At 35.9% G+C, this 19,377-nt stretch overlaps 2 protein-coding genes across 2 annotated transcripts in view; both read left to right on the top strand.

Annotated features, from left to right (window-relative positions):
* The first annotated feature begins 708 nt into the window (after positions 1–708).
* On the top strand, positions 709–9,563 carry sptlc1 (serine palmitoyltransferase, long chain base subunit 1). The gene is made up of 15 exons (XM_026273186.1): positions 709–807; positions 1,488–1,595; positions 1,817–1,911; positions 2,005–2,098; positions 2,873–2,945; positions 3,022–3,154; positions 3,237–3,366; positions 4,271–4,360; positions 6,040–6,147; positions 6,235–6,330; positions 7,191–7,287; positions 7,403–7,457; positions 7,633–7,750; positions 8,492–8,565; positions 8,644–9,563. Exons 1-15 carry the CDS (start codon positions 754–756, stop codon positions 8,735–8,737), a joined length of 1,419 nt encoding a protein of 472 aa, XP_026128971.1. The 5' UTR covers positions 709–753; the 3' UTR covers positions 8,738–9,563.
* Positions 9,564–11,175: 1,612 nt separating this feature from the next.
* LOC113109558 (tyrosine-protein kinase transmembrane receptor ROR2) overlaps positions 11,176–19,377 on the top strand; it is a 67,576-nt gene continuing 59,374 nt past the window's right edge. Inside the window, 1 exon segment of the mRNA XM_074559932.1 lies at positions 11,176–11,532. Coding sequence (XP_074416033.1) covers positions 11,457–11,532 — 76 coding nt within the window. The 5' untranslated portion in view covers positions 11,176–11,456.

Below are 19,377 nucleotides of genomic sequence, written 5' to 3'. Positions count from 1 at the left end.
TCACTTGCTGAAATATTAGAGGGATGTGAAATATGAAAACTGGACATCATTCTTTAGGTGCACTGTAAATGTGTTTGCTAATAAAAATGACACATAATGTCCATGCCGTATACTATGTGACCCTGGAGCCCAAAACCAGTCTGAAGTCTCTGGGGTATATTTGTAGCAATAGCCAAAAATACATTGTATGAGTCAAAATTATAAATTTTATTTCATGCCAAAAATCATTAGGATTTTAAATAAAAGTCATGTTCCATGAAGATATTTTGTAAATTTTCTAACGTAAATATATAAAAACTTCATTTTTGATTAGTAATATGCATTGCTAAGAACTTCATTTGGAAAACTTTAAAGATGATTTTCTTAATATTTAGATTTGTTTTCTGCTCCCTCAGATTCCAGATTTTCAAATAGTTGTATTTCATCCAAATATTGTCCTAGCCTAATAAACCATACATCAATGGAAAGATTTTTTATTCAGATCGCAAGAAATCGCAATTTCAAAGCATTGACCCTTATGATTCTGTGCTCAATGTTAGTGCACGTTCACAGATAACAGAAAGTCCACTAGGTGTCAGACTCACACAGGAAGTGACCAGAAATGTGTTTCATTTTGTGAAATTGAACGAAGGTATTTTCAAGTATTAATATATATTTATTTAAACATTTCGAGGATTGCACTGACGCCTGTGGTCCGCGCGATGGCGCGTTCATTACTCCGGAAGACGCGCGCGGTCACGTGACTCAGTCAAGATGGCGTCTGGACAGCAGTGGGTGTTGGTGGAGATGGTGCAAGCGTTTTACGAGGTAATTCTAACTTTCTTCTTTTGTTTTTTACATTTCCAGTCAGTAGAAATATCGACAGGCTCTGTCAAATGTGTTCATTTAAACAGCGCCGGGCTGTGTGAGTGTATTTGGCTCTGCTTCACATTTAATCCCGAGTGTTGTGATGCTGTAACTCCAGGAAGTGAACAGTGTTAAACACACACCTGAGACTCACATCAGTTCACATTACCTTCATCAACCACTACACTACACTACACTTTATTACTGATACTATCAAATCGGCATGATCCTTAAAAATGTTATTTTCCTCGATCGCTCTTTCCTTTTGTGTCTGCTTCCAAGTCATTGTAGTAACTACAGCTGTCTGTAATACTATTTTGTTGTAAATTAAATGGATGAAATTGTTTTTTATGAGCTGTTTGCTGTTTATCCTTAATGCTGTAGCTCCATTTATTTTCTTTTTGTGTGTTAGGATGGTTGATAAAACTGCCAACAAACCTGTATGATGTATATTTCCCTTTAAAAAAAGCTTTCCCTTAACCATTATAAGACTAGACACAGCAATTTAAATGCCACACTTGTTAGTGTTTGTATCTCCATCTTTAGCAATACATCCTCCAGTTATGAACATTGTTATATAATGATGTGAATCAGAAGGTGATGTATTGATGTTATAATAGTCGTGTTGTGTTCTCTTCTAGGCTCCAGCATATCATTTGATTTTAGAAGGGATCCTCATTTTATGGATCATCAGACTGCTGTTTTCCAAAACATATAAACTTCAGGAGAGATCAGACCTCACAGAAAAGGTGCGAGATCCATTATGCACATTATGCACAAAAAATACTGTTGATTGTCAGTTGGTATTAGATAAGTCTGATTAAATAATATCAACAGATCCAACTTTAGATTAAAATAATGCATCAGTGGATGTTGAGATCAACGCTGAATAAGACTAGTAAATGCTTTACAGGTGTTTCTCATTGCTAGCTGGTGTTGATCGTCTAATATTGTTGTTGATGTGTCTCAGGAGAAAGAGGAGCTGATCGAGGAGTGGCAGCCCGAGCCGCTGGTCCCCCCCGTCTCTAAAGACCACCCCTCCCTCAACTATGACGTGGTCACGGGGTACGTCTCTGCTGTTTCAGGACACATCTCCATCACGTATGGTGTAAAATAATAATAAAGATGCTGACTGAAGGCCGTGTTCTTCTTCTACAGGCCTCCAAGCCACAAAATCATTGTAAATGGGAAAGAGTGCATTAACTTTGCCTCGTTTAACTTCCTAGGTCTGCTGGACAGTGAGCGCGTGAAGGTTTGTCTTACCAGCTGTAGGAGTTTTTAATTATTTATAATATTTGCCTAGTCTGTATTTATGTGATTAAAAACAGTAAAATTGGGAAATATTTTTACAGTTAGAAAATACCTTATTTTATTTAAAACTTTGTTATAATATTATTTATTCCTGTGATCAAAGCTGTATTTTCAGCATCTTCAGAAATCAGTCTAATATGATGATTTACTACTCCAGAGATATTTCTAATTATTAAATATTTTCTGTATTTGCCATCTTTAGTTACAGTTAAATGCTTGTACTGTCACGTTTGATTAATTGAGTGCATCTTTGCTTAAAGTCAAATCTGTCTAACTTTGCATAGTAGATAAATAAAGTTTTCATCTTATATAACAACAGACAGAAGCAAATTAATTATCTTCTGTTGAAAAAAACAACAACGAAAGGTGTACAAATAATCAACATCAACTCAGACTTCTCAAGTTAACATTTAATCTAAGTTGTCTCTGTTTTTTAAAATATAATTCTATCATCATCATAACCTCTAAACAAAATACCACATATACCAGATTCCTTGAAGATAACATCACATGCCGTTCACAGTTGTTTTCACTATTTTACTCTTGTGTTGTGACGCTGTTAAGATTAAAACACATGTGAGTCATGAATATTGTGGTGTGGAACATGTAGTAAGCAAAATAAACGATGAGGCATGTGAAAGGTGAATAAAGTTCATTATGAAACTCTGTTTTGTGTATTAACAGAAGCCTTACAGTGTGGTCCGTTTGTTTTCAGCTGAAGGCGTTGTCGTCGCTGAAGAAGTACGGCGTGGGGACGTGTGGACCGAGAGGCTTCTATGGGACCTTCGGTGGGTAGACTCATCATCTCCGGTGTCTGTCTGTCTCGTGTTGCTCGTCAGTTTACAGCAGTGCAGTGTTTCACAGATGTGCATCTGGAGCTGGAGGAGCGCCTGGCCAAGTTCATGGGGACGGAGGAGGCCATCATCTACTCGTACGGCTTTGCCACCATCGCCAGCGCCATCCCAGCCTACTCCAAGAGAGGAGACATCATCTTCGTGTAAGATCCTGCTGAAGCCCAACAGGCCTTTTTTCACAGAGAGGAGCAAGCCTCCTGATCGGACTCTCTCTTGTTTTCTCAGCGACGAGGCGGCGTGTTTCTCCATTCAGAAAGGCCTGCAGGCTTCACGCAGCTTCATCAAATACTTCAAACACAACGATATGGAGGATCTGGAGCGCCTCCTGAAGGAGCAGGAGATCGAGGATCAGAAGGTGATCTCACACCGAAGAGGAATTCAGACCGCGCATGAGTTTATGACAGATTTCCTGGTGAAGCATATGGAAGGCCAAAGTAGTCAAAATTAAATACATGTTGAAAAATATAAATAAATACATTTTTTTCCTTTAAATACATAATTACAGAGATAAAGAAATGCATAAATTAATAAATATATTCATTTATATATTGATTTATTTAATTATTCATTTTTATTTATTTATACATTTATTTATTTAGTTACAGTTGTTGGTACGTCATGAATGAATGTGGAGTGAAATAAATATTTATTTTATTTAACGATTTATATATTTCAGCATCTATATAATGATTAATTTTGAGTAATTTGGCCTTCCATAGAAGCATAGTGTGCAGTATATAAATATTAAAGTAATTGAAACAGACTTGATTAACACTGTCCTTCTTAAATGTTAAATACACTCAAGTAAATTAAAATTATGCATAATTGCAAACAACAAGCATTAATCATAACCCTGTATTTAGTATATTTTGTTAATTAATATTACACAGTACTTATTTGTGGACACTGCAACAGCAGAACATTAAAATAAAGTGTCACCAGTTTTAACAATTGGGATTTGACTACAGTGAAAAGTGGCTTTATCGGTTATTTTAACATTTCTCTCTCTCCGTGTGGCTTTTTGTCAACAGAAATGTTTTTTTTTTTAAGCAGAAAACATTGTTCCCTTTTTATGCAAGATTATAAAAACAAACTTTAGGACTAAGTAAAACATGCACAGATGAATAAAGTGCAGTGAGATTTACATTTTCATGATCTATCCACACTAATGACTTTAGAAAAGTCTAGCATTTGATGTTTCTCTACACAGTTATACTCACTTGTTCATTCATTCGTATTGTTTCTGTGTTTTTCTTTAGAATCCACGCAAGGCGAAAGTAATCCGGCGGTTCATTGTCGTTGAGGGACTCTATATCAACACTGCTGATCTCTGTCCACTACCTCAACTGGTAAGAGAAAATGTTTTCTTTTAAGTTATCACAAATCAGTTTTTTGCTTTATCATAGTGTGTGAGCCTGGAGCACAAAAGCAGTCATCAGTTGCACAGGTATATTTGTAGCAATAGCCAACAATACACCATATGGGTCAAAATTATCCATTTTTCTTTGATGCCAAAAAATCATTAGGATATTAACCCTTTAACTGTCACTCCCATTTTTGAACGTAGATGTGAAAGTGCACAAACTTAAATTCTCATAATTCAATGAATGAAAACATTTTGTAATCTGATTTTGATGTGCCATTCACAGATATATTGTAAATGTCCTATTGTAGATTTATCAAAACTTAATTTTTGATTAGTAATATGCATTGGAAAGGATTTCATTTGGACGACTTTAAAGGCTCAATATTTTGATTTGTTTTGCTCCCTCAGATTCCAGATTTTAAAATATTGTCCTGATCCTAACAAACCATACATCAGTGGAAAAAGTGTTTATTATATTTGATCTAAATTACAAAAATGGACCCTTATGACTGGTTTTGTGGTCCAGGGTCACAGATGGTATGGTGTATAAGCTGAAACAACAAAATGCGAAAATCAAATAAACTAAAAACTCTCTGAAAGCACTGTTTGTGTCATCTGACTCTGTGGTTTTTGCTAAGGAAAGCATCACTAATAATATGCAAAATAGAAAATTGTGTTTGATTTACTTTGAAACAAGTTTCACTTACAAATTGTGAGTACATTTTACAAACAATTTCAAAGAAACAAATTAAAGGGATAGTTCACCCAAAAATGAAAATTGTCAATCTAATGTCGTTCCAAACCCGTCATACTTTTGTTCATCTTTGAAACACAAATGAAGATTTATTTTCATGAAACCTGAGAGATCTCTGTTCCTCCGTTAGAAATCTATTCACTCGCTTCAAAACATTCATTAAGAGATTTAAATAAATCCACGTGAATCGAGCTGTTTATAGATGTCCTCTGAAGAGACACATTCACTTGATGAACAGATTACATTTCAAATGTTTGGAAAGTGTCCAAACCTTTTACTGGTACTGTACTATAATATACACAGACTATCAGCCGATATATCGTTATCAGCTTTATTTTACTCTCTAATATCGGTATCGTTATCGGCCTTATTTTACTCTAATATCGGTATCGTTATCTGCCTTATTTTACTCTCTAATATCGGTATCGTTATCGGCCTTATTTTACTCTCTAATATCGGTAACGTTATCGGCCTTATTTTAGTCTCTAATATCGGTATCGGCCTTATTTTACTCCATGATATCGTTATCGGCCTTATTTTACTCTCTAATATCGGTATCGTTATCGGCCTTATTTTACTCTATCGGTTTCGTTATCAGCCTTATTTTACTCCATGATATCGGTATCGTTATCAGCCTTATTTTACTCCATAATATCGGTATCGTTATCAGCCTTATTTTACTCTCTAATATTAGTATCGTTATCAGCCTTATTTTACTCCATGATATCGGTATCGTTATCAGCCTTATTTTACTCTCTAATATTAGTATCGTTATCAGCCTTATTTTACTCCCTAATATCGGTATCTGTATCGACACCCACAAAAACCGATATCGGTCGGGCTCTAATGGAAACCTAGCTGTAGACGTACATGGACTGATGTTTTTGCCCTTGCTTCCTCTTTTCCAGGTGAAGCTGAAGTACAGATATAAAGTGCGAATCTTCCTGGAGGAGAGCATGTCTTTCGGAGTGCTTGGAGAACACGGAAGAGGCGTCACAGAGCATTTTGGGGTCAACGTACGTAATACTAACTTCTCTACAGTTTCAGGAACTCGGGTGTTAATTAACTATTTGGTGAAAACCGCATGTGTGTTATAATTTCAGATCGATGATATTGACCTCATCAGTGCCAACATGGAGAATGCGCTGGCGTCCATCGGAGGCTTCTGCTGTGGACGATCATTCGTTATTGATCACCAGGTATGACTACAAAACAGCAATAACTGATCTGCACCATTGTGCATACTTTATAAAAATTACAATTTATTTGCTCCATTCAACTCAGACTGCAAAGCTAATGTCAGTGTACTTTTTTCATTCATTATCTGGTCTAAACTGAGATTCTGCCTCAGTGAATGCACTTCTGTGAATAGGGGATGTTTTACAGCAAATACTGGCAGCCGAAATATTCTTTAATCTTCATTTTTGATGTTGGGTTTGTCTTTCAGTTAGCAAAGGATTTTATTAGTCAGTGAGTACTGTAAGGTTTGGCTTGCTGGTTATTATTTAAATGATCAAAGGAAGTCTCCTTTGTATATTTCTACACATATGGTTTCTATATTCTGAAGATTAAACTGTAATTATATACATATGCAACGTTTTTAGATCTGGACGTAAGAGCACAGTTATCCTCATGCAACCTATAGTCATAAGTGATTTATTCTCGTCCTCGCCTATTTGACTTTCATATAACTTCACTTGTGAATCGCACGGATCATATCAGATCCATTCTTCCTTTAGTGACTTGACACATGCTCTGTTTAAATGCATGTGGAGCATCAATAATCTGAGCAGCGTTTGCAGATTATCATACAGTACTTTCATACTTTTTTTTTTTTTTATTCAGTGGCTTGCGTGGTTTTTCCACCAGCTGCCACTGTCTCCAAATCTCAGGTCTGAAACACTTTGTTCAAATACGTGTTGTATAGCCTTTGTTAAAACCTGCTTGCCTTCTAAAGAAGACGCTCTGTTTCCCATCATTACTGCACTCAGACATGAACATGGTTATCTTATGGTGTGCGCTGGTGATTGAGTATGCATGTGTTTTCTGGTGTTGTCAGCGTCTGTCGGGTCAGGGTTACTGTTTCTCCGCGTCTCTTCCACCCATGCTGGCTGCTGCTGCTATCGAAGCCCTCAACATCATGGAGGAAGATCCAGGTAACAACAGTTTTGTTTAATTAAACCACATGCATTCAATTTCTCGTGTAGAGCATGTTTTGGTCAAATTATCACACTAATTGCCTTATTTAATTTTTTTCATTCTCTCTCACAGGCCTTTTCAGGGTATTACGGGATAAATGCAAACATGTCCACAAAGCACTACAAGGGCAAGTCCATTTTACCTCCTTTTTTTTAACAAAAAATAAAAAAGAAACCATTTTTTAAACCAGAATCAGTGTTGTGTTTGTTATTATGAGCAGTAAAGATCTGACCTCATACACCGGTGGGCTGCTGGTGGTGTTTTCTGTGGACTTTAGTGATGATTTGGGGGGTGTTCTGCAGGACTCCAGGGCTGAAGGTGATCGGAGAGCCGTTAGCTCCTGCTCTTCACCTGCAGCTGGAGAACAGCTCGGGATCCAGAACAGATGACCTGAAGCTGCTGCGAGCCATTGTTGATTACGTATGTTACACCAGCAGGCCACAACTCACTTGTCTTAGTGTGGTTATCATGCATATGGTTGTCACTCATTGACTTACTATATCACGATATTTTCTGGTATTTATTGCGATATCAGTTACGGTAAATCATATGCATCTACTGATGCATGAGAGAGAGATAAAATAGGGTGTTGTGAGCAAATACATGTAAAGTAATGTCTGATTCATTCATACTGGAAGCTAGAGGGCGCCCTCGCGCAGATACTCCACAAAAGTCATAACTGTTGACAGGAAAAAGACATCCAGCTATCACAGAGTAAAAAAAGATAGAAACCCTTAAACTGATTGAACGTAAAGACAATAAACACACACTTATTTAAAATACATAATTAAAATACATAATTTATCTTTGTCTACAGAGCGTTGTCACCACTATGCATCAAATTAAATGCATTAAATGTAATCATTTTAATTGAATGTGCCATCAGCATTTACAACCATTTTTATACATGGCTCATCCAATCACAATTTAGAATTGGAATTGGCAATTTTCTAACATTAACTGTTGATTATATAACCAGAAACAGGAAGTCATTAACGTTTTTATTATTTTTATTACTTTAAAACTTATGAAAACTTATTTATTTTTTTTTAGAGAAATGTCACAGAAATGCATTAAATGAAATAAAAGTTAGATTGTGAATTCCTGTGTATTATAGTAAATGCGGTGTAAATAATCTCTTATTTGTGGTCTCTTGTGTAGAGTTTGGACCGACAGATCGCACTCACTTTGGCTCGATACCTGGACAAAGAAGAGCGTTTCCTTCCACCGCCGAGGTGATTATCTGTGAGCTATGTGTCTGAAATCATGCTTTGCTGTGAATCTGATGTTTCTGAGCGTGTGTGTGTCCGCAGCATCAGAGTCGTGGTGACTGTTGAGCAGACGCAGGACGAGATCCAGACCGCAGCGCAGTGCATTCGAGAAGCAGCGCTGAAGATCCTCAAATGATGAGAGATCATGTGAGAGCCATGATGACCTTTGACCCTGGAGACCTCGACTGCACACAACTCGAATGGATGAATACACCGATTGTATTATATTTGTTTTCCATACCTGCTGTACAGATAATGTTGATTATTTCAGTCTTCATTTCACATTGAAATAAATGCAGCACTGAGTTGGTGTGCACCATCTTGAATGTCTTGAATAATGGGAGATCTTGTCTAATCAACAATAACTATGCCCTAGAAACAATCATTATTTTATATACAAAGTCATTTTTATAGACACTAATATTTACATCGCTTTGTTACCTTTGACCAAAGAGTTGCTTCTTTACATGTTTTCCCAGTGTTTATGCCCTGCATACGAGTTGTTTCTGAATCAAGCGTTTATTCTTAGACTCTTTCGGTAACTGGATGCATTGAGTGCACTGGTCAAGAGACACCAAATCTGATCTGGTTCTGAATCTGTCAACATGTCATTTGTTTTCAAATATATTTCAAGAATAAAACGCGTTTCAGCTTTTTAATATAGTATTGTTGCACTAGTTTTTATAATCTTTTTCCATCTCCAGCAATTCATACGCTGAATTATATTTGAATCCTGCCGTGTCTTCAGTCTTCACTGGACTTTTAGTGTAACTTTTAGTCCACCTTCAGCTTAAGCTTCATGTGTGTTTTTGCAGAAAAAAAAATCAGTTTTTTCTGAAGTGAATATGATAACTTTTATATTGTTGGTAATATTTCAAGATGAACATGTACTGGACTGAACCAGCTTAGTTTAACTTGATTATCTAGACAATATTATTATTAAAAAAAACTATCGAATATCATCAAGCTTTGTTTCAATCAATCAGTTTCATCAATAAGTCATCCCTGCAAAGAATGATGTTTATATTCATCTTATGCAAGTATTCTCTCTCTCTCTCTCTCTCTCTCTCTCTTTCTCTCTCTCTCTCTTTCTCTCTCTCTCTCTCTCTCTCTCTCTCTATATATATATATATATATAAAACGTTTTGGCAATTTTTGATAACCTTTAGGCCTCTGAATATCCTTCATGTAATGAGCCATACAGCAAATATGATATTCGTCAAAACACATTTATTAATTTTAGTGCTGTCAAACGATTAATCACATCCAAAATAAAGTTTTTGTTTTCATAACATGAGTGTATACTGTATATATTTATTATGTAATGTATATATAAATACAAACACATGCATGTATATATTCATAAAAAAAATTTATACGTTAAATATATTTAAATATGATACAAGAATATAAATATATGCATGTAAATACATGTAAATAGTTTCTTAATATTTACTGTATAAGTGTGTATGTATATATATACATAATGAATATACACAGTACACATTCATATATTATGAAAACAACAAATTTTTTTAAGCAATTAATCATTTGACAGCACTATTTATTTATTTACTTATTGTCTAATGGTTCACTAAACTGTTCAGTTAAAAAAAGATTTTTCTTTAATTGTATGTCATGCTCCCCATAGATATTATGCTGATTTGCTGCTCAAGAAACTGATTGAACTCTTATTGTTTTAATTATTAAAATGTTTGGCATGCTCATTTTAGGATGTGTATGCATTTATATGAAACTATGTAATGTGCATAATATGTAAAGTAAACATAATGCTTTATTAATTTAGTGTTGTATAATTTTATTTGGTTATTAAATACTGTCAGCTATGAAAGTATGATCCTTCCACACAGCTGACAATCTCAAAAACAGAGATACAGATACATAACCCTGTTCCTAGCCCTGTATAATGAAACTTTATTAAACACTCATTAAACTGTATAGAGATTATACACAAACTGTATAATTCACATACTTTACATGTGAATTTGAAATGACAGATGTCTGGTCAGGTTTTAAATGTTGAAAAATGTTTTGAACCTCTTCTCATTTTTATCGATTTTTATTTAAGTTATTGATGATCGATTATTAATTTATTTTTATTATCATTGTTAAAACACTTGCACTGCTTAAAGTTTTGCAAAGATTGGCCATATTTTCTGGATTCTTTAATTAATAAAAAATTAAAAAGAACAGCATTTGTTTGAAACATAAATATTTTGTAGCGACGCAAACGTCTTGATTGTAAATTATGAATGAACGCATCCCTGCTAAAGTTTTTTTTTCTTGTAATAATTTTTTTTTCACCAGTAGGTGTCGTGTTTTTCCAAAGTTTTCACATTTCTTATCCCATTTCAAATTCACTAATCCTACTATGGCTAGAAATTCCTGGTAACCTTCTTGGAGCGTCGTGACACGTGACCTCTTTAATATTCATCAGCCAATCAACGTGCTCCTCCAGCAAATCAAGCGGGCCTGCTGATTGAGGATAATGAATATTCATGAGCGGCGTCTTTGCTGTAGTAGGATTGGCAGATTCGCTCCCTCCCTCGCGATGGACCCGTCCTCCGTCCAGAGGAGCTGGAGTTACTCCTGCACTTTTCCATTAGGAGACTTTGGGACACTTGAACGGGATCACCGTTGGTCGACGAGCACCTCTGGACTGAGCGGGATGAAACGCGTTATTCTTCTGCAAGCGCACCATCAGAAAGAGTTTGATTCCGTGCACACTTGAGACCGGACGCGCTGTGTTCGCTCGCGCAGACTCTCTTATCGCTCGCGCAGAGATCTGGAAGTTTGAGCGCGCTGATCCCAGATCCAGCTGCTCCAGAGGAAGGATGCACACTCTGAGGATTACAGCCAGAGCTGCTCTGATGCTGATAGCAGTCCTTCTCACAACATGCACACTCACAGGTAACACTTTCCTTCGTTTAGCACCAGCTCTCCTTAAACCTGATGTGAACGCGCTGGTTTGTGCTGGGAGAAATAACATTGTAAGAAAGGAGGCAAATAGTTATTTATTTTTTTAAAGAGTCAATGCAACAATAAAAAGTTTTTTTTGCTTTTCAACAAGTTTATCCGAACCACCTATCCAAAGAAATGTTTCATTAAAGTTGAAGTCTTTAGTAGCCTGAATGTTGCATGCCGTATTGTTGATCGACAGTGATTTATTATCATATGAATATGCTTTTGGTCATTTTTCTGTTAAATTACTGAATGCGTTCTAAGCAGATCCAGATCATTTCATGTAATGCACTGTTTCTGGGTGTAGCACTCAGAAATCTAGTTGAATCGGTGTTACACGAGAGCCTTCGGGTCTGATGTTGGTAATCAGATGCATATTTTGGGATTGATTTCTTGTTGATTAATTTCCTCCCCGCAGGGAGGAGGGGGACAGATGTTGAGATTTCCTGTTTGGAATGTGCGCTCTTTTTTTGGCCATTTGGCTGGAGTTTAAAGGGGGATGGGACGTGTCCTCCCAGCTTTATCACCCTGAGCTGCAGATTGAGCGCCTGGAGTGAAGAGATGAGCTCATCATTGATTAGGCGTTCCTTCATGCACGCGCACCACGTGACTGAACAAGTTTTGCGTTTATAAACGCGAGAAGTAAAAACAACAGAGATGCACAGATGCTTTTAAAAAATAATTAATTAATTAATTTCGGGTTTTCAGAACGGCTCAGAATGGGAACATTTGGAAAGGTTGCGCATGCGCTGTTGAGTTCTTGTGTTTTCATTTAATAATTGGGTTTAAACGCTGACAAAAAAAACTGAATAAAATGAAAACAGAAACAATACAATATTTAAAAATGATAATTTTGCTGGTTTCTTATTTTTCTGAACGTAATCTTGTTTTTAGGTATTATTAAACGAATGCCTTCAAAGCTGTCTGTGCTTGTGATGCACATTGTTTCATCATGGCATTAATGTTGATAATTTCTTAATAGGGTATTACAGTTAACTAAGACTGTAACTAAAATTAAAACTGTAAAGGTTATTAAAATTATTTTAAAAAAATAATTATTATTTAAAATAAATTGTATTGAAATTTGCTATATTGTACACATCACCGTATATGAATGTAATGTATAATATAATTATTTGAAGTTGGATGCATTACATTGACCCTGAGCACAAAATCAGTCTTAAGTCTCTGGGGTATATTTGTAGCGGTAGCCAACATAACATTGCATGGGTCTTTTATGCCAAAAGTCATTTGGATATTAAGTTAAGAACATGTCACATGAAAATATTTTGTAAATTTCCTACTGTAAATATATCAAAACATAATTTTTATTTTTTTTATTTTGAACAACTTTAAAGATGATTTTCTCAATTTAGATTTTTTTTTTTTTTTTGCACCCTCAGAGTCCAGATTTTCAAAATAGTTGTAAAAATGGACCATTATGTTGCGGTCCAGGGTAACAACTTTATAATAAAGAGCAGTGCAGAAATACAGGTCACATTTTGCAATGATATAAACAATCAAAGTGTCAGTGTCCAATTTAAAAATAAGAGCGTTTTTGCTTGAAAAAATAAATCCATTTTAGAAACCGTCTGAAACCGTCCCAGCTGGATGGGCTCATCTTCAGTCCTGGCGGGGGTGTCTGTGTTTCTGTGGTCCGCAGGGGGTCCAGCTCCTCTGACTCACACTTTCAACCATCAGAAAGGTGTGGGAGATCTTTAACAAGCCCATTGACGTGCTAATTGATTCAGTTGCTAATAAGAGCCCTGAAGCCCCAGACAACTGAATCAGCTTCACACAGGGCAGAGGATTGACTGAAGGGCTTGTGTTTCTTCATGTGCAGATCCTTCGCTGTAATGCCTCCTCCTTTGAGTTTAACGCCTGCGCCTCTCAGACGTTTGCATATTTACACTTTCCAGTTTTTGGAAGTTAATGCTGAATGATTGTGTTGATCATTAAAAGACAAAAGGGCTTGGTGGAAGCCAGGGGTCCTAAACTATTTACAAACCCCCTCCAAAAACCATGAAGGAACCCTTTTCTAAAATATGAAGAGGAGAGGAGAAATTTATATTAAGAAAACGAAAGTACAAACTATTTTTGGTGCTTTCAGAGATTTTTTTTATTATTATTATTATTTTAAATCAAGGAGAAATTAAAACACATAAAATTATGTAAATTTTATGGATTCATTTTTTTATTTAATGTTTTAAATACATAAATAATAAAAAACATTTTTTACTGAAATTTTGCACAGACCTTACAGATCCTTAAGAGTCCCAAAAACTAGTTTAGTTTTTACTTTCCTATTTTAAAAGTTTTCATTTTTGCATTTTCATTTTAATAATATTTAAAGTTTTAGTACTTTGTATTTGTTGTTAAAGTTTTTATGCACATTTTTTTCTGTTTTAGTTATTTTATTACAACATGTGAAATGAAAACGAGAAATTTTGACTAGTTTCAGTAAAAATAAGCTCAAGTTTCAAGACTTTAAGATTTCTGGCCTCGTGACAAAGTGAGAATCTAGTGACTTAAAATAATGTGAATTACAAATAATAAAATAAAATTAAATAAAAAAAGTCTGTAGACATTCTGATAACAAAAATTCAGGAATAGCACAACTGTTAGAAAACAACTCCGCAAACGTTTTTTTATATGATCTATTATATCTGACCTGAACTGGTAAAGTCCTGACTCAAAGACAGCGGAGAAGCACGGTTGTGTTGAGCTGTGAAGTGAGCTGGACGCGCTCGTGGTGTTACCCAGAGTTCAGTCAGTTAATCCAGAGTTGACCAGGGCAAGGGGAAATCTTCAAAGCGTCCGTCATGAAGAAAAGAGCGCAGTAAGGCAGCTGATCCTTTAATACTTTTGGAGAGAGCCAGTTTAGCCGTGGGAAAGAGCGAGACATACCCACGCCTTGATCTGAGTCTGTAACCTTTATTAAACACACACACCTCTTCTGTAATATTAAGGAGGTGTTTCAATTAAAAACGGTTTACAGATAAAGTTTGAGGTCTGTATTTTTTTTTTAAAGAAGTCTCTTCTGCTCACTAAGGCTGCATTTATTTGCTCCAAAAATACAGTAAAAATAATAAAAAATGATTACAATTTAAAATAAGTGTTTTGTACGTAAATATCTGTTGAAATGTAATTTATTTCTGCGATGCGCAGCTGTATTTTTAGCATTATTCGGTTTGTGTTGTTTATTATTTTTGTGGAAACTGATGTTTTTTTCTGGCTTTTTTTCACCAACAGAAAGTTCAAAAGAACAGCATTTATTTGAAATATTTTTCGTAACAATGTAAAAGTATTTACTCGTCACCTTTTGTTTACAATTGAATGCATCTTTGCTGAATGAAAGTATTATTATTATTTTTATTATTATAATATTATTATTTATTATTTTTCAATGCAGTGTGAACCTAAGCTGAAGCAATGTTTTAATGAACTGTTGTTTGATATATGTCTGAATTAAAAGGTCAAATAAGGAAACAAACAATTCTGAATCTAAATATTATGTAAATATTTCTAAGTATACTTCTGTTTTCTAAATAAAATGCATTGTAGGAATGGCTGATATGCTTTGGTTAGCATTGATCCCACGCTCTTTGAGGCTTTATTCTGTATATAATTATATAACTGACCAGTAGAAACAGACAGATCATGACTAGTATTAGAAATGCCTTTTTATGGTAATTGCAAGATGGAAACCAATGTGGAACTGGAAATGAGTTTTGGTGGAGTGATGAATGCAGAGCAGAGATGATTCAGAGCAGATGAAAACGCTTTCGCTGCCGTCCCGAGAAAGAGACATCAGAAAGAGGAAATCTGTCCCTGATTGCCAAGCCAGTCCGCGGTCGTGCTTGTGCAATGGAAATGTTTTTGTAACATTACTGAACCCTCGCATCCCTAATCCAGAGCATCTCGAATCCAAACAGCGCCCCAGCGCGAGAACCAGACGGGTTTGGAGGAAAAGCTTGCTGATAAGAGCTTAATCGCTTTCTATGAACTATACAAACATGATGCAATAGCAAAATAATTGATTTTTTTAATTTTTTGATGATTCATACCATAAAATCTATTACTCTGTGCAACTGTTTTGTGTCGTGATGACAGATTTCTCTTGCATGCTCTGTTTTATGCATTACTACGTTAAGAGCGTGTCTTCACCTTGGTCCTTTAAGCAGCATGAAAACAAAACCCTGATCCATGTTTTGATTCGGGTCATTGACTGAAACACGAACAAGACGTTCATGGCTGTTCCTGTGAAATCTTTAACATATTACTGCACTCTTCCTTCGTCCTCGCTCTGGAGCGATTGCATTAACCTGATTAAAATGGAAAAGAATCGCCCGGGAGCCATTGATTTGATACTGATTATCTAACCACATTAAATCAAAAATGCTACATTTTTATACGAGTCATCCAAACGCTAGATTAACCAGCGAGGCGAGATGTTTCCAGAGGCCACCCAGCGCTGGACTCAGTCCTTCAGCACTAATCTCTGTTTGGAGGAGAAGGACATTAATGCGGTTGCCTTCTGTTGGAAAGTTGGCCTGCGTCTCTGTCTCTGGTGCCACTCTGCTGCTTATGTTGGACTTATTTTTTCCCACTTTGCATAACGGATAAAAATAGACTATCGGACAAAAAGCGAAATGCTTATTCATGCTTCTGTTGTGTTCATATGAGCGGTGTTTTTCACTGGAGATACTGGCTCAGCCGGATGCTTTCGAGAAGACTGGAGCTGAAGAAGCTCACATTCTCCGATTGATCAATGTTGGAGAGTCGAGTTTCATGCCGTAACATTTCAACTCCCAAACAAACCTTCGGGTCAGATCTTCAGGTTTAGTTGTTCAGAGACCGTATTGAAATGTGCAGAAACATGATTTCTCAGCTTGAGCTTCAGAGCCTTGTTCGGGTCCCGTCTCACACTTCTGTCAATGCATTGGTCCTCTGAGTCTGAGGAGTCTGAAGCGTACCTGTAAAACATCAGCACGTTTTATTTAGTCCACAAACATATTTCACAAGGTGTGAATCCTGCAGGCCAAAGCATTTTTTTTTACATGTATGGAAAGCATATCTGCATGTCTTTAAGATTTATGGAAAGTGTTTCTAAAGCCACCCTCAATCTTTGTTAGTTACAGTCATGAACTCGTTTTTTCAGGAGTAGAAAGAAAAGTGAAATTGCTGTGAGGTGCTATACTGTTTTTGACTCTCCAATCTATTGATTTTATTGTCTAACTTCATGATTTGAAGTAAAGAACCAAAAAAGATTTCCATGTTAAAGAAGGTAGAACATCTATTAGATGACGAACCAATGACGGTGTGATTGTTTTAAAGCAATAGTTCACCTAAAAATGACAAATAATTTAAAGATTACTTGCTCTCAGCTCATCCAAGATGTAGATGAGTTTGTTTCTTCATCAGATTTGGAGAAATGTAGCATTACATCACCCTCTCAGCAATAGATGCTCTGCAGTGAATGGGTGCCGTCACAATGAGAGTCTAAACAGATGATAAAAACCTCACAATGTCTCAGTTAATGTCTCAAGAAGTGAAGAGCTGCATGTTTGAAAGAAACAAATCCATTGTTAAGATTTGAAGTCCTCACTTCTAGACAAAATAAGAGTCCATAATCCATAATAACACTTCCTCCAGTGAAAATCATCTGTTGTCTCTCACATTAAACTTCACCAACAGATCTGTTGTGTTTGATCTGTGCAGATTTCTCTCCTGATTCAGACCAGACAACTAGTGTTATTATGGATTATGGACTCATATTTTAGCTGGAAGCAACAGTTTGAAGTTAAAAACACTTTAATGATGGGGTTGTTTCTTACAAACACACAGCGTTTATCTTCTCCAGATGTTAATTGATGGACTGGAGTGCTGTGGGTAACTTGTGGATTAATGTGATGTTTTTATCAGCTGTTTGGACTCTCATTCTGACGGCACCCATTCACTACAGAGCAACCACTGGAGAGCAAGTGATGCAATGCTTCATTTCTCTAGATCTGATGAAGAAACAAACTCATCTGCATCTGGGATATCATCTTTCAATATTTTTTTTTTTTTTGGGGGGGTGAACTATTTCTTTTTCTAGAAGTTTTTAACCACTGAATCCTCTCAGAGCATCTTTGTTTTCCGCAGATTTAGTCTGAAGTATATCGAGGCTCATGCAATCTTATTGAAATCTTATTTTACCCATAATCCTGATTCATTATATCATTAAGCATCATATTTTTCCATGGTTGTATAAAAACAGAACAGGGACTTGCATATAACTGAAACAATCAAAACCGCAATAGATCAAAAACTGTTGTAGCGTGCATTCTGACAGCTTCATGGTGCAAGAACATCCATTTTAATGAATGGCACTTAAAGAGACATTTATAATTCCTGTAGATCTTACATACTAACAGGAATTTACCGAACGTCCTTCCCTCGACCTCTCCCACAGAAAAAGAAACGAATAATCCAGATAAAGTTGGTGTTTGTGGTCCTTCATGAATCAGGGATGTGTTTCGAGACGTCGTCCAGCGCTAGATGTGTGCTCTCATCTCCATCCGTCAGCGTCAGGCCTGGAGCAGGTGTTCACCGCGGATCAACAAACTAATAACCCAAAGCATGCTCGGCTTCACACTGCCACCAAGGAATTTAATCAGAATGCATTGGGTTCATGATCCAAACGACAGGAGACGCTTTAATATTCTAGCCCAAACCCTCATGGTGGGGGATATTCAATTGTATTTTTTAGTAAATACAAATTCTATTACCAGCATATGAAAATTAAGCATAAGGAAAATACCCACACTGTTACAGGAATATTAAACCCAACTGAAGCCCATTTCTGCCACCGAATATTTTTTTTACTAATATAAACTTGCAATTGTGAGAAATAAAGTCAGAAACTTGCAAGAAAATTTGCAAATCTGATATTATTTCCCAGAAGAATTATATATCCCACAATTCTGGGAAATTGCAACCAAAATTGTTTTGTCAGAATTGCACGATATAAACTTGTGATTCTGAGAGATGGAGTCACTGTTCTGGGTTTACAATTCAAAATTGTGAGGGGGAAAAAAATCTAAATTACCTTTGTGAGTTTATGTGTCACAATTCTGATGAAAAAAAAAATTCAAGAAAAAAAAATGAATTGTGAGATAAAAAAAAAATACTTTTCTTTATATATAATAATATAAATATAATTCAGTCATCATGAAAATACGTTTTCAAATCACTCCCCAAAATGGTATTTAAAGGGATGGGCATAAAGGGATAAAGTCGTTTTATTTCTGTTTCCTTCGCAAACAAAAAGTATTCTTGTCTTTTTATAACATTACGTTTGATCCACTGATGGCAGATGGACTATTCTGATGATATATTTGATACTTTTCTGGACTTTGACCGTGTAAGTTACTTGGCAGTCTATGGGACAGTCACAAGCCTCCCGGATTTCATCCAAAATATCTTAAATTGTGTTCTGAAGAGGAACAAAGCTTTTACGGCTTTGGAACGAGTGATTAAGGACTAAATGTTGATTTTGGGTTGGCGTATCCCTTTAAACAGATGTAAATGATAGATATTTTGTTTCAAGTTTTAACATTCTAAACCGTGTCAAATTCTGTAAATGAGTAGACATTAAACTGATTGGCTGCAAATTCTACAAATCTAAACTGATTAATTTGAGTTTAGATTCTGGCAGAGACGGTTTCTTCCCGTGGATGTAACTGATGTAAAGTTCGAGGAGTGTGGCACAGTGATGTGGTGTTTCAGTCTGAAAGCAGTACTGTACAT

This window comes from Carassius auratus, chromosome 10 (genome assembly GCF_003368295.1).
Source record: "Carassius auratus strain Wakin chromosome 10, ASM336829v1, whole genome shotgun sequence".
In the NCBI taxonomy this organism is placed as follows: Eukaryota; Metazoa; Chordata; class Actinopteri; order Cypriniformes; family Cyprinidae; genus Carassius; species Carassius auratus.
Note: the sequence above shows the minus strand (reverse complement) of the source record. Positions and strands in the feature narration are given on the sequence as shown.

Bases quoted from the DNA above. Each gene is read 5' to 3' on its own strand.
- sptlc1 (XM_026273186.1), top strand. From the start codon at position 754: ATGGCGTCTGGACAGCAGTGGGTGTTGGTGGAGATGGTGCAAGCGTTT. The intron at 808-1,487 runs GTAATTCTAACT...GTTCTCTTCTAG, and splicing joins TGGTGCAAGCGTTTTACGAG to GCTCCAGCATATCATTTGAT. The intron at 6,148-6,234 runs GTACGTAATACT...TTATAATTTCAG, and splicing joins CAGAGCATTTTGGGGTCAAC to ATCGATGATATTGACCTCAT.